General features: G+C 45.3%; 1 protein-coding gene across 1 annotated transcript in view; it reads right to left on the bottom strand.

Annotated features, from left to right (window-relative positions):
- Positions 1 to 3734: 3734 nt before the first annotated feature.
- The window catches only part of LOC140122764 (fucolectin-like), a 64505-nt gene continuing 53896 nt past the window's right edge, over positions 3735 to 14343 (bottom strand). The window contains exons 4-6 of the mRNA XM_072143960.1: positions 11600 to 11683; positions 10011 to 10308; positions 3735 to 3989 (exon numbers count right to left, since the gene is read on the bottom strand). Of these exons, the coding sequence (XP_072000061.1) occupies positions 3827 to 3989; positions 10011 to 10308; positions 11600 to 11683 (545 nt within the window). The 3' untranslated portion in view covers positions 3735 to 3826. The remainder of the gene's footprint in view (positions 3990 to 10010; positions 10309 to 11599; positions 11684 to 14343) is intronic.

Below are 14343 nucleotides of genomic sequence, written 5' to 3'. Positions count from 1 at the left end.
CTGCTGCTCCCCTGTAATTCTGTACAGTATCCCCCTCAGAAACACTGGTGATACTGTGCAGAATTACATGGGGGACACCTGTCAGTACTATGTGCAACATTCTGTAACGTTCTCTTCTCTCTTGCTTTGAGCTCAGGATTCTGCAGAATGTTTTGTAAATAGAAGGTGATGAAGTGTAAATAGAGTCTGCAGCTCCTGTCTGCAGAGTATCTCATGTCTGTATTATCTGTACTAGTGTCTGCAGAGTATCTCATGTCTGTATGATCTGTTCTAGTGTCTGCAGTGTCTGGATGAGCTTTTCTGCTAGAAATGAGCTGTTCTGCAAAGGGGCTCAGTGCTTTCTTCTCAGTTAACGCCAGCTCCGGGCTGGAGTGTTTTTGCGCCCGTTTTTGCGCCTAAATGAAAAGTCGCAAGTGATGAATATCATTAGGCGCATCAAAACATCTGGATTGCTAGGATAAATGAGGGAAAGCTGGTTATTTTTTGCTGCGCAGCTAGTATTTAGTCACATTTAGTCGCAAAAATGGCACAAAAAATGGTGCGCCTGAATGAAAAGGCGCAAAAACAACAGAAAAAAACGATTGATACATGTGGCCCAAAGTGTGTTCTTAGATTTGCATAGAGAAGGGTTAAAAACATGAATATTAGTTGATATTATCCCTTCTCAAAATGTAGTACTAGTAACATATAAAGTGAATATTTCCATTATCTTTGAGGTGCAGCTAATACTCCCTGCAGCCTGATGGCTAAGAATCTGGAGATGGGGGAGACACTTCAGGGGGCTGTATCTCTGGTTCTGTGACTCATAGAACCTCACTTCTTTTTTCCTATGAAAGAAGAGAGTCTCCTCTTTTATATGAATCTAAATTTGTGTTTCTAAAATGCAGAAAAACGGAGATATTAACTGTTAAACTGCCGTCGGAAGTGATATTTATATATAAAAATGGCACCTGATATTCTCACTTTAAACCTGAATATCTCTGGATCCATAGCACCTAGAAACAAAATTCAAGATTCATTTGAAAGAAGAGATTCTCCCCTTTCTCCCTGGGGGCCCTGGGCAATTGCCACCTTTGCCTACCCATAGCGCCGGCCCTGCCTGTTCCTGGCCCTGGCTTTATGTAGATGTCATTGTGTCAAATAACTCAATAAGGGTATTGGGCTGTCCTTATGGCCTTTTTTGGGGTGAGACTTGTCATGTAATTGAGGTTTCCTTGTATTTCAAAGTTTGTGTGCGTGGGATTGGGTTTTGCTCCTGTAAATCAGTTTCCTGCGAGTTGTTTACAATTTGCTGCGGTTTTATGAAGGGTTTTAGTGCAGTTGGGCTCCTTCTAAGGAACCCTCTTAAAATTGGCGCTGCACTTACAGCTAGTTTCAGGGGTGGGATGGATAAGGTGCTGGCGTTCTAATTGTTTTGAAGGTTATGTCACTTTAATTTTGCTTCTTTGCTAATGCATTATCTTTTTCAGGTTTTCACTCCAGCATGTGAATGCTAGGACACTTGTGTGTCTATTGGGCAGATCAGCGCGTGAATATCCATCTGGGTGGTGGAACCTTGGGCTTCTATGGTACCAACATCTGTGGGTGAGGTCTCCGGGTCCTGCACTGCTTGCAAAAAACAGCTTGAGGTTACGATAATCGGCCATTATTCAGTAGTCATCATTTAAGGGGCGTCGTCATCTGCTACATTCGCCTTAGGCGACAAATTACACTAATCCAGCCCGACCTGGAGCGATTTACGTTTTTCTTTCTCTACCGGGAGTTGGTGTGGTAGGACATAATCATGAAAGCTGTATGGTACGGGGCTAGAGATGCAGCAATAGTGGATGTGACAATACCTGGGTGTCACAATTTGTTTGGAAGAGTGATGTATTACATCAGCTGGTGGGCACCAGTGATTGTTTGCTGTTACCTGTTGGCGTCCATCTTTCGGACACCAGGTTGGAATGGATATGGTGTGGTTTTTGGTTGGCTGGGGGTCGGAGGGTCATGTAGTTGTGGATACATGACCTCCTCCGTGGTGGTTTTTTAGGGGTAACACTGCCCTACATGCCCTTACATATGGCAGGCATACAGGGTGTTATCTGGTGTTATGTAAAGTGGAATGGTTAAAAGTGTGTATATATTCAAACAAAGAAATGGTTAAATTATCAATGGTTTCAATAAAGCTGTGGCCGACCCCGAGTCGACCCACAATTGAGAATGGTTAAGCAATGGTTTCTGTTTGGTTATTTATATTTGGGGTATGCGGTATTAAAGGGGCCAATCCGGCTCCGGGTTAGTAAGTGTTTATTATTTGAGCAGTCATACAGTGAGGGACACTACCCCCATACAGTGAGGGACACTACCCCCATACAGTGAGGGACACTACCCCCATACAGTGAGGGACACTACCCCCATACAGTGAGGGACACTACCCCCATACAGTGAGGGACACTACCCCCATACAGTGAGGGACACTACCCCCATACAGTGAGGGACACTACCCCCATACAGTGAGGGACACTACCCCCATACAGTGAGGGACACTACCCCCATACAGTGAGGGACACTACCCCCATACAGTGAGGGACACTACCCCCATACAGTGAGGGACACTACCCCCATACAGTGAGGGACACTACCCCCATACAGTGAGGGACACTACCCCCATACAGTGAGGGACACTACCCCCATACAGTGAGGGACACTACCCCCATACAGTGAGGGACACTACCCCCATACAGTGAGGGACACTACCCCCATACAGTGAGGGACACTACCCCCATACAGTGAGGGACACTACCCCCATACAGTGAGGGACACTACCCCCATACAGTGAGGGACACTACCCCCATACAGTGAGGGACACTACCCCCATACAGTGAGGGACACTACCCCCATACAGTGAGGGACACTACCCCCATACAGTGAGGGACACTACCCCCATACAGTGAGGGACACTACCCCCATACAGTGAGGGACACTACCCCCATACAGTGAGGGACACTACCCCCATACAGTGAGGGACACTACCCCCATACAGTGAGGGACACTACCCCCATACAGTGAGGGACACTACCCCCATACAGTGAGGGACACTACCCCCATACAGTGAGGGACACTACCCCCATACAGTGAGGGACACTACCCCCATACAGTGAGGGACACTACCCCCATACAGTGAGGGACACTACCCCCATACAGTGAGGGACACTACCTCCATACAGTGAGGAACACTACCTCCATACAGTGAGGAACACTACCTCCATACAGTGAGGAACACTACCACCATACAGTGAGGGACACTACCCCCATACAGTGAGGGACACTACCCCCATACAGAGAGGGACACTACCCCCATACAGTGAGGGACACTACCCCCATACAGTGAGGGACACTACCCCCATACAGTGAGGGACACTACCCCCATACAGTGAGGGACACTACCCCCATACAGAGAGGGACACTACCCCCATACAGTGAGGGACACTACCCCCATACAGTGAGGGACACTACCCCCATACAGTGAGGGACACTACCCCCATACAGTGAGGGACACTACCCCCATACAGTGAGGGACACTACCCCCATACAGTGAGGAACACTACCGCCATACAGTGAGGAACACTACCCCCATACAGAGAGGGACACTACCCCCATACAGTGAGGAACACATCCTTAATCCCAAGAAGCAATGTCTGACTTTTTGTCGAGCAGGACCCTGAAAGGTGAAAAATGACACAGCAGGCGGAGAATGTGCGGAAGCTTTTATTTCATGATATCTTGCAGTTATATGTGCAGTGATTATTGGGGTTGTTACTATATTGCTGTCATTATTTTATCATCAGATTTTAACCTCCGGTGATTGCTCTCCAAAGATCTGAACCTCACACAGGTGAAGAACCTCAGTCTGTCCAGCCAAAACGATATTGACGTATCTCCCGACCATTGCTCCGCACTGATAAGTCTGAGTCGCTCCATCTGGGAGAGAAGTCACCAGAGCACACCTGTGACAGAAAGGATGACAGGTAAGTGTCCGTATCACACATATATACATATACCAGGCCATCGCTCCCTGCTCTACTATTACTGATATACATCGGGAGGAGGAAATGTCTGTCACCAACCTCCTCTCAGTGTCCTGAATTGCCTCACATTTGCGTAAGTTCTTTAACTGCTTCAGGCTCACAGTGATTTCCACATTCAGGTTTTGTCCAATTTTTTGTGTACTTTTTATGTCTCTAACGTTTTATTTTTTGGGAATTATTTTTATGGCTTTATTTTTCAAGAGAAATGCTTTTTTTAAAAAAAAATGTGTTCACAGTTATTTGCTTTAAAAGAGGTTAGAGGCTTAAAGTTGAAAAAATATTTGTTTTTACATATAAGATATTTTTTGGTGTTACCTTATAAAAATATAATCTGCCACAAATTTTGATCTATTACTTGTCTTGTTGAATGGTAACTCAGTGCCGTATGTGGTTACCAGTAGAAAGAAAAAATCCTGGCACTCACTGCTTAGTGATTCTTCTTCCTTCTTTTGTAAAAAAGACAAAGAAGGAGCCGGATCAGGACGCGTTTCGGGCCCGTCCACAAGCCTTTGTCAACTGATATCAACATACATAAAGACACTTCATTATATAAGGCAAGTAAATCTCCTACTAATGACATCACACCCTCAGGCACACTTCAGCTGGGATGTGATGTAACCAAGAGGGAGGCTCAATAGGTGAAATACTTCACAGTCCGTGTCTAAAGGTAAAAATATACATCAAATTGCACAATTATCAATGCAAAGAATAAAAATTATATTGTAACCATGTTCAAGTCATATTTATTATAATATAGTGAAAACAAAAACATTTTAGTTACTATATGTTTGCAATATCATAATATCATATGGAGTTCCAGTGTGTCAAGTAGAGGAATCCAATAAGCCTCACAACGCCTCAATAATTGTTTAATATTACCCCCTCGTCTGGAGGGTGGCACTTGTTCTATCATAATGTATTTAAATTGAAAAATCTCATGCCTCTTGGCACTAAAATAGCGAGGAATCGGTAAAAAGGTTTCATTGCATCTAATGGTTGTCAGGGTTCTGGACCACCGCGGGAGATGGTACTAGCCGACACCTGGGACCAGAATCTAAGTGGAACCTGGTCTTCATCAGAGTCCGCCGTAAAGCGGGATGGTCTTGCTGCGGTAGGGTGGCACCAGGTCGTTCCACAGATGCGACTAGCCCGCGGGGGAAGCCAAGGTTGTGGTACAGAATCGGTGTCCAGGCACGTGGTCAGGTACAGACAGACAGTCGGGGCAGGTGGCAGAGATACAGAAGTCAAAAGTCAGGTCTGAGGTCACAACAGGAATACAGCAGAGCAGGAACAAGGAATAAACGTAGGGAGCACAGGAAGCTTTCACTAAGGCAAGGTAGCTCAAAGATCCGGCCGGGAATCCTGGGAACAGCCGGCCTATAAGGGATCTTGGAAGTGCCTGCGCCAATCAGCGGTGAGCGCACGCCAGGCCGGACGGGAGCAGGAGCTGGGAGAAGACATAAGAAAGTGCTCCGGGCTGGCACATAGAGGCAGAGGTTCTCCTGTCTTAGTCTGGAATGCTCTTTGGAAGACAGACAAGCTCTATCCACCTGCATGGGCTCCTCTTCAGCAGACACGGAAGATGGCTGAAGTGGTCTTTGGAAGACTGGAGCCAGGCGGGGCAGACGTCGGGTACTGACTTGTGGTTTTTCCAGACTTTGCTCCTCAAAATGCTCAGTAGACCGGATGTCAATCTGAGTGGCCAGAGAGATGAGACCACTCAGCGTAGACAGCAGGTCCGGTGCAGACAAGGCATCTTTGATCTGACCAGACAGTCCTTTTTTAAAAGTAGCAAGCAAGGCCGCCTCATTCCTATCCAGCTCGGAGGCTAAAGTACTGAACTGGACCGCGCAGTCTCCGACAGAGGAGTCCCCTTGACTCAGCTTCAGCAGTGCGGTCTCAGCAGAAGACGCCTGGGCAGGTTCCTCAAAGACAGACCGGAATTCAGAAAGGAACGTGGTGAGAGTAGCCGTGACTGGATCGTTCCTGTCCCAGAGGGGAGTAACCCATGCCAGGGCTTTCCTGGAGGCTGATCATGAAAGCTACCTTAGCCCATTCTGTGGCAAACTGTGAAGGCATCAGCTCGATATGTAGGGGGCACTAAGTAATGAAGCCGCTGCATAACTACTGCATAACACCATCATATTTGGAGGGCATGGAAAGATGCAGCCTGGGTTCAGCAGTAGACAATGCAGCCATAGTAATGAGTGGTACCGGCAGTACTGGATGCTGGTGCAGAGTAGCCAATAAATGCTGCAGGGTGGCGGTGAATTCTTGCGGTGAGTTGAGGTGAGCTGCTGTCCTTGCACGGCAAACTGTTGAGACTGCTGGACCACAATGGTGGTAAGATCAGCCAGTTCAGGAAGCGGAGCCTTGTCGGGATCCATGGCCAGATCTTACTCTCAGGATCAGTGGTAGTGGATCCTCTGTACCACCGTGGACAATGGTGTAAGACGACACCTGGGAACGAAATGTAAGTGGCACCCGGCTTTCACCAGAGCCAGTCACAAAGCGGGTTGGACTTGCTGTGGCGTGGTACCAACGGGTCGCTCCACAGGCGAGACTTTGTTGCGGTGGAGGCCAAGGCGAAGTACAGAATCGTGATACAGCATCATGGTCAGGGACAGGCAGGAGGTCAGAACCGGCGGCACAGGATTGGAGTCAGGAGCAAGGCAAAAGGCCAAGGCAGGCAGTGGAGGAGCGAAGTCAGGAGCGGAACCGGGGTCACAACGGGAATTCAACAAACAGTCGTAAGGCATAGAGATAAAGCTTTCTAAAGCTTTGAGGCACAAAGATCTGGCAGGGAATTTAACAGAATTGGCAGCTGGTCAGCACCAATTAGGGTATCAAAACTACAGGTTGGGGGGAACCTGGGGAATAGTGATCATAATATCATTGATTTTGTATTACGCTTTACTAAGAACGTTAGGGAAGGGGCAACCAACACTCTAAACTTCAGGAGGGCAAATTTTTAGCAACTAAGGGAAGACCTTAAAGGCATAGACTGGGATAATGTTCTCAAAGACAAAAGCCCCCCCCCAAAATGGGACTTTTTCTCATATATTCTGAAAAAGTCCTGTGAGAAACACAAACCTAATGGGAAAAAGCATAAGAGGAACATGAAAAAGCCTATGTGGCTAACTAGTCTTGTAAGGAAAGCAATAAGCGAGAAAGATAAGGCGTTTAAGGTGCTAAAACGTGAAGGTAGCAATGAGGCATTACAGGATTATAGAGAGAAAAATAAATCCTGTAAAAAGCAGATAAAGGCTGCAAAAATAGAGACTGAGAGAAAAATTGCCAGGGAGAGCAAAAATAATCCCACATTATTTTTCAAGTATATAAATGATAAGAAACTAAAAACAGAGAGTGTGGGTCCCCTTAGAAATAACATGGGGGTCATGGGGGAAGGAGATGAGGAAAGGGCCAATCTACTGAATGTCCCTTTCTCAACTGTCTTTACCCAGGAAAATCCCCTGGTGGAGACACAATGAGGAATAATGTAATTTCTTTTTGGAATGTCAACAGTTTAACCCAGGAAGAGGTACGGCGCCGCCTCGCAACCACTAAGATAGATAAATCACCGGGGCCAGATGGCATACACCCCCGGGTTCTGCATGAACTATGTATCGTGATAGACAGACCGTTATTTTTAATATTTGAAGATTCACTGAGGACTGGTTATGTTCCACAGGACTGGCGCATAGCAAATGTGGTACCAATATACAAAAAAGGATCAAATAGCGATCCTGGAAACTACAGACCCGTGAGTCTAACTGCTGTGGTGGGGAAAATATTTGAGGGGTTTGTTAGAGATGCTGTCCTCGAGTATCTCACTGTGCACAACCTTATAACCCAGCGTCAGCATGGGTTTATGAGAGATCGGTCCTGTCAGACTAATCTGATTGGTTTCTACGGGGAGGTAAATTCAAGACTGGATCTGGGGGACGCTGTGGATGTTGTATATCTGGACTTTTCAAAGGCATTTGACACCGTGCCACATAAAAGGTTGGTATATAAAATGAGACTGCTGGGAATAGGAGAAAATCTGTGTATTTGGGTAAGTAATTGGCTTAGTGATAGAAAACAGAGGGTGGTCATTAATGGCACATTCTCAGATTGGGTTGACCTTACCAGTGGAGTGCCATAGGGGTCAGTATTGGGGCCTCTTCTTTTTAATATTTTTATTAATGACCTTGTAGTGGGTTTACACAGTCAAGTTTCAATATTTGCAGATGATACTAAACTGCGTAAAGTAATAAATACTGAGGTCGATAGTTTAGCATTACAGAGGGATTGGGGAAGCTTGTGGAGTGGGCAGAGAAATGGTTGATGAGGTTTAATGTAGATAAATGTAAAGTTATGCACTTGGAAACAAAAAGTATAGTTATGTTCTAAACGGTCAATTACTTGGTAAAACTGGAGCTGAAATGGACTTGGGGGTATTGGTGGATGGTAAACTTAATTTTAGTGACCAGAGCCAGGCGGCTGCTGCTAAAGCAAATAAAATTATGGGATGTATCAAGAGAGGAATAGATTCTCATGATAAAGACATAGGGGGATATTTATCAGGACCTCTGCGCACCGCCAGTGGCGCAGAGGCCCTGAAATAATCGCAAATGCTAGCTTATTGCTAGCTTTTGCGATTATTTTCCCCAATCCGCCACCTTCACGCCAGTGGGGCGTGAAGGGGCGGCGCGGCCGGCCGAGCGGGGGGCGCGACCGGACGGGAGTGGGCCGGCGCGGGGCGTTACTGTCCCCGCACCTGCGCACTCGCTGCTGCCGGCGACTTTTCATACGTGAAAAGTTGCTGGTTGCGTTTCTTTGTACGCCAGGCCCTGCCTGGCGTAGGATAAACGCTGCGCAACTGGCAGTCCGTTACATGAAGATGCAGAAGCCTCTTCATGTATTGGGCTGCGAATTTGTAGCGGCGGGGCTATCATACGCTGGCGCACGATAGCGTATCCCCCATAGTTTTGCCCTTATACAAATCCCTGGTCAGACCACACATGGAATATTGTGTACAGTTTTGGGCACCAGTGTATAAAAAGGATATATTAGAACTGGAACGGGTGCAGTGGAGAGCAACCAGGATTATTAGGGGAATGGGGGGATTAGAATACAATGACAGATTACAAAATTTGGGATTATTCAGTTTAGAAAAAAGACGGCTGAGGGGAGACCTCATTACAATGTACCTGAACGGACAGTAGAAGGATCTCTCCAAAGATCTTTTTATACCTAGGCCTGTGACCAGGACAAGGGGGCATCCTCTATGCCTAGAGGAGAGGGGGTTCTACCATCACCATAGACAGGGGGCATCCTCTACACCTAGAGGAGAGGAGGTTCTACCATCACCATAGACAGGGGGCATCCTCTACGCCTAGAGGAGAGGTGGTTCTACCATCACCATACACAGGGGACATCCTCTACACCTAGAGGAGAGGCGATTTTACCATCACCATACACAGGGGACATCCTCTACGCCTAGAGGAGAGGCGATTCTACCATCACCATAGACAAAGGTTCTTTACTGTAAGAGCAGTGAGACTATGGAACTCTCTGCCGCAGGGGGTTGTTATGGCGGACTCTATGTACATGTTCAAGAGAGGCCTGGATGCCTTTCTGGAGAGAAAAAATATCACGGGTTATGGGGATAAAACATTTATTTAATTCTTACGTTGGACTTGATGGACTTGCGTCTTTTTCCAGCCTAATATACTATGATACTATGATACTATGAATTATTGGCATGCTGGCCCTTTAAATCTCCGTAAGCGCTGGATCGAAGAAAGATGAGAGCAGTCCCGGGGTTCCGGGGGCACGGAGAGGAGCATGGGTGCGTCTGCAACCCGGGATGTGGGTCGGAGGAGCACCTGTGACAAGTTAAATAAGTAAAAAAATGTTAACAAAGCCTGGACAGCAATAAGGGCTGAGGCTCACCTTGGATTGCTGTTTCCATTGTTGGTCAAAGAGTATCCGACAAGGATTTCTGCACCATTAATCCTGCTCCCGTAGGCATCTCTGTTAGTGACTGTTATGTAGTGAATTGTGTAGGACTCTAGCAGGTCCACCCTCCACCAGGGAGACATTTCTTTGTTTGTGTGAAAACACGATCCGTGATACAAGTCGGTGTCTGGGTTTCCATCTATTCCATTTACTGCCATTCCCAAATAGCCCCAATCGCTATCCTTATGAATGGATGACATTGTGGGTCGACCATGAAGAGCGAGATTCTTATCTATCAAAGGAAGAGGAGACATGAAAAGTGAACTTCAGTTATACATAGAGATGGACAAACAGCATCATGAATCCTGGACCATCGCTGTGTCCTCTATAGGGCTATATAGAGGTGTACAGATAGGTCCATAACTATTTGAACACTAACACAAATTTAGATTTTTTTTACCTGTTAACTAAAACGTATTCAAGTCATTGTTACATAATAGACATGGACATAAATTCCCTACTTTCAGCTTAATTGACAATTGATTAACACAAACAAACCCCTCATTTCCTGACCACCAGACCACCAAGAAAAACTGAGGACATAATACACCTTTACACGTCAGCTGCGGGTGTGGGGAGAGGGTTCATGGGCTGCACCCTCTCCATACAAGGTGGGCGTTTGCTTGCAAACCCTGTAAATGCCTCCGACAAAGATGCCTGACTCATTTCCATCCTGGTGGTGCATGGGTGCTGCCATGTTGGATTTGATCACTGCCCCCTGTGAAGTCACCAGGGGGGTGGCGATTGGTTGCCATGACAGCCGTACAAAGACCCGAGGCTGTCTAATTTTTTCCCCATCTATTACAATGTGTGATTTGCACATTGTAATAGATGGTGTGGAAAATCCCCATATACTGCCATACTATAGTATAACAGTATATGGAAGGCTCAATTACACAAACTAAGGTTAAAGTACCCCAGGGGGTCTGGAAAAATATTAATAAATAAGTAAAATAAAATAAAATTAAACCTAAAAATTCCAATCACCCTCCTTTCCCAAGAACTGATATAAATATAAACAGTAAAAATCAAAAACATGTTGGTATCGTCGCTTCCCAAAATGTCCGATCTATCAAAATATGCTAAAAAATTTTGATAAAATATTCAATAAAAAGGCTGTAAAAATGACACCACCCACTGCTCCGTGCAACGAAGTATGAAAAAGTTATTAGCGCCAGAAGATGGCAAAATAAAGAATAATTTTTTTGTACAGGAGGTTTTAATTTTTGTAAATGTATAAAAACATTATAAAACCTACACAAATGTTTTATCTCCGTGATCGCACCGAGCCAAAGAATAAAGTAGACTCGTCATTTGTGGTGCACAGTGAAAGCTGTAAAATCCAAGCCCACAAGAAAATGGGTTTTTTTCACCAATTTCACAACATTTGGCTTTTTTCCCGCTTCCCAGTACACGGCATGGAATATTAAATACTGTTACTATGAAGTGCAATTTATTATGCAAAAAACAAGCCGTTAAGGTCATTAAGGGGTTAAATTGATTTAAGCATTTTTGTAATTTACATTTTTCTTGGATTGAGGAGGAGTCCACGTCTGCTTTTTTCATGATCAGATCAGGTTTCTCAATATCTGTGACGTTTTCTGCATCTAAAGAGAGATATAAAGTAACATCATCATCCATGGACACAGGAATTACACGGGTCATGGCCTCAGTCTCAGGGGATGGAAATGACCCCATCAGCCAAACATTAGATGGATACAGATTCTAGATGGACATCACAACTAATACAGACCCCAGATGGCAGAATAAAGAGAGAACCAAGATCCGACAATCGTAACAGATACAGACCCCAAACCAGACCCGGGAATAAATAGAGATTAAGGATCAGACACCATCAACAAATAGAGACCCCAAAGCAGATCAGGAAAGAAGAGGAGACCCAATATCAGATAAAATAAGTACAGACCCCAAAACCACAGAATAAATATAGATCTGGTAATGGGCACCTTGTCTAAATTCAGACCCCAAACCAGGCAACAAAATAAATGGAGACAAATGATCAAACAACCTAAACAAATAAAGATCCAAGATTAAAGGAAACCTACCACTTGTAGTGAAACCAAAAACGAAGTAGACGTGGCACATCCAATAAAAGATAGCGTTTATTCTTCTCACATTAAAAAATCTGTGCAGTGAGCATGTAGGCGAGCCACCTACGCGTTTCGGCTTGTACCTAAGCCTTACTCATGGTGAAAAGTTAAAAACAAATGGTTGTAAGTAGAGATGAGCGAACATGCTCGTCCGAGCTTGATGCTCGGTCGAGCATTAGGGTACTCGAAACTGCTCGTTACTCGGACGAATACTTCGCCCGCTCGAGAAAATGGCAGCTCCCGCCGTTTTGCTTTTTGGCGGCCAGAAACAGAGCCAATCACAAGCCAGGAGACTCTGCACTCCACCCAGCATGACGTGGTACCCTTACACGTCGATAGCAGTGGTTGGCTGGCCAGATCAGGTGACCCTGGGATAGACTAGCCGCTGCCCGCGCTGCTCGGATCATTCTGTCTCTGGATGCCGCTAGGGAGAGAGCTGCTGCTGGTCAGGGAAAGCGTTAGGGTGTTCTATTAGCTTACTGTTAGGCAGGAGTGATTCTCAAAGAACCCAACAGCCCTTCTTAGGGCTACAATAACGTTCTACTTTTTTTATTTTAATTTGCATCTTTTACCATTTTGTGAGGAATTAGCAGGGGGACTTGCTACCGTTGTGTTTAGCTCTTAGTGGCACACATATCCATAGCAAAGACCGAAGTGGCAAAATGCAGTAGGGGTTGGATTTCTATTAGGCAATAACTCAGTGTCATCTCATCTGGCATAGTACTGTGCTTCCTTTGATACTTGGCTAGAAAATAGCCATAGGAGAATACAAACAGCTTCTTGAAGCCTACAGTAGCGTTCTATATATTTGATTTCTGGTTGATCTGCTGGTGGCTGTAGTTTCTGCAGTGCATGTACTTGCCAATTCTGAGCAATTTGTAGTGAGACTTGCGACCGCTGTGTTCTGCGCTTAGTGGCGCACATATCCATAGCAAAGGCCGAAGTGGCAAAATTCAGTAGGGGTTGGATTTCTATTAGGCAATAACTCAGTGTCATCTCATCTGGCATAGTAGTGTGCTTCCTTTGATACTTGGCTAGAAAATAGCCATAGGAGAATACAAACAGCTTCTTGAAGCCTACAGTAGCGTTCTATATATTTGATTTCTGGTTGATCTGCTGGTGGCTGTAGTTTCTGCAGTGCATGTACTTGCCAATTCTGAGCAATTTGTAGTGAGACTTGCGACCGCTGTGTTCTGCGCTTAGTGGCGCACATATCCATAGCAAAGGCCGAAGTGGCAAAATTCAGTAGGGGTTGGATTTCTATTAGGCAATAACTCAGTGTCATCTCATCTGGCATAGTAGTGTGCTTCCTTTGATACTTGGCTAGAAAATAGCCATAGGAGAATACAAACAGCTTCTTGAAGCCTACAGTAGCGTTCTATATATTTGATTTCTGGTTGATCTGCTGGTGGCTGTAGTTTCTGCAGTGCATGTACTTGCCAATTCTGAGCAATTTGTAGTGAGACTTGCGACCGCTGTGTTCTGCGCTTAGTGGCGCACATATCCATAGCAAAGGCCGAAGTGGCAAAATTCAGTAGGGGTTGGATTTCTATTAGGCAATAACTCAGTGTCATCTCATCTGGCATAGTAGTGTGCTTCCTTTGATACTTGGCTAGAAAATAGCCATAGGAGAATACAAACAGCTTCTTGAAGCCTACAGTAGCGTTCTATATATTTGATTTCTGGTTGATCTGCTGGTGGCTGTAGTTTCTGCAGTGCATGTACTTGCCAATTCTGAGCAATTTGTAGTGAGACTTGCGACCGCTGTGTTCTGCGCTTAGTGGCGCACATATCCATAGCAAAGGCCGAAGTGGCAAAATTCAGTAGGGGTTGGATTTCTATTAGGCAATAACTCAGTGTCATCTCATCTGGCATAGTAGTGTGCTTCCTTTGATACTTGGCTAGAAAATAGCCATAGCAATAGGATAGGATTGTTTGGTTTTAAAAACTCAAAAAAAAACAAAAAACACAAAAAAAAAAAAAAACACAAAAAAACACCAAAAAAAACAAAAAGAAGTAAAAAAAAAAAAAAAGTTATAACTCTCATTTTAAAAATGTTTAACCCGAGGGCTAGGGGTAGAGGACGAGGGCGGGGACGTGGGCGTCCAACTACTGCAGGGGTCAGAGGCCGTGGTCCTGGGCGGGGTGAGACACCA

The sequence above is a fragment of the Engystomops pustulosus genome, chromosome 3 (genome assembly GCF_040894005.1).
Source record: "Engystomops pustulosus chromosome 3, aEngPut4.maternal, whole genome shotgun sequence".
Taxonomy (NCBI): Eukaryota; Metazoa; Chordata; class Amphibia; order Anura; family Leptodactylidae; genus Engystomops; species Engystomops pustulosus.
This window is presented reverse-complemented; position numbering and strand designations above follow the sequence as displayed.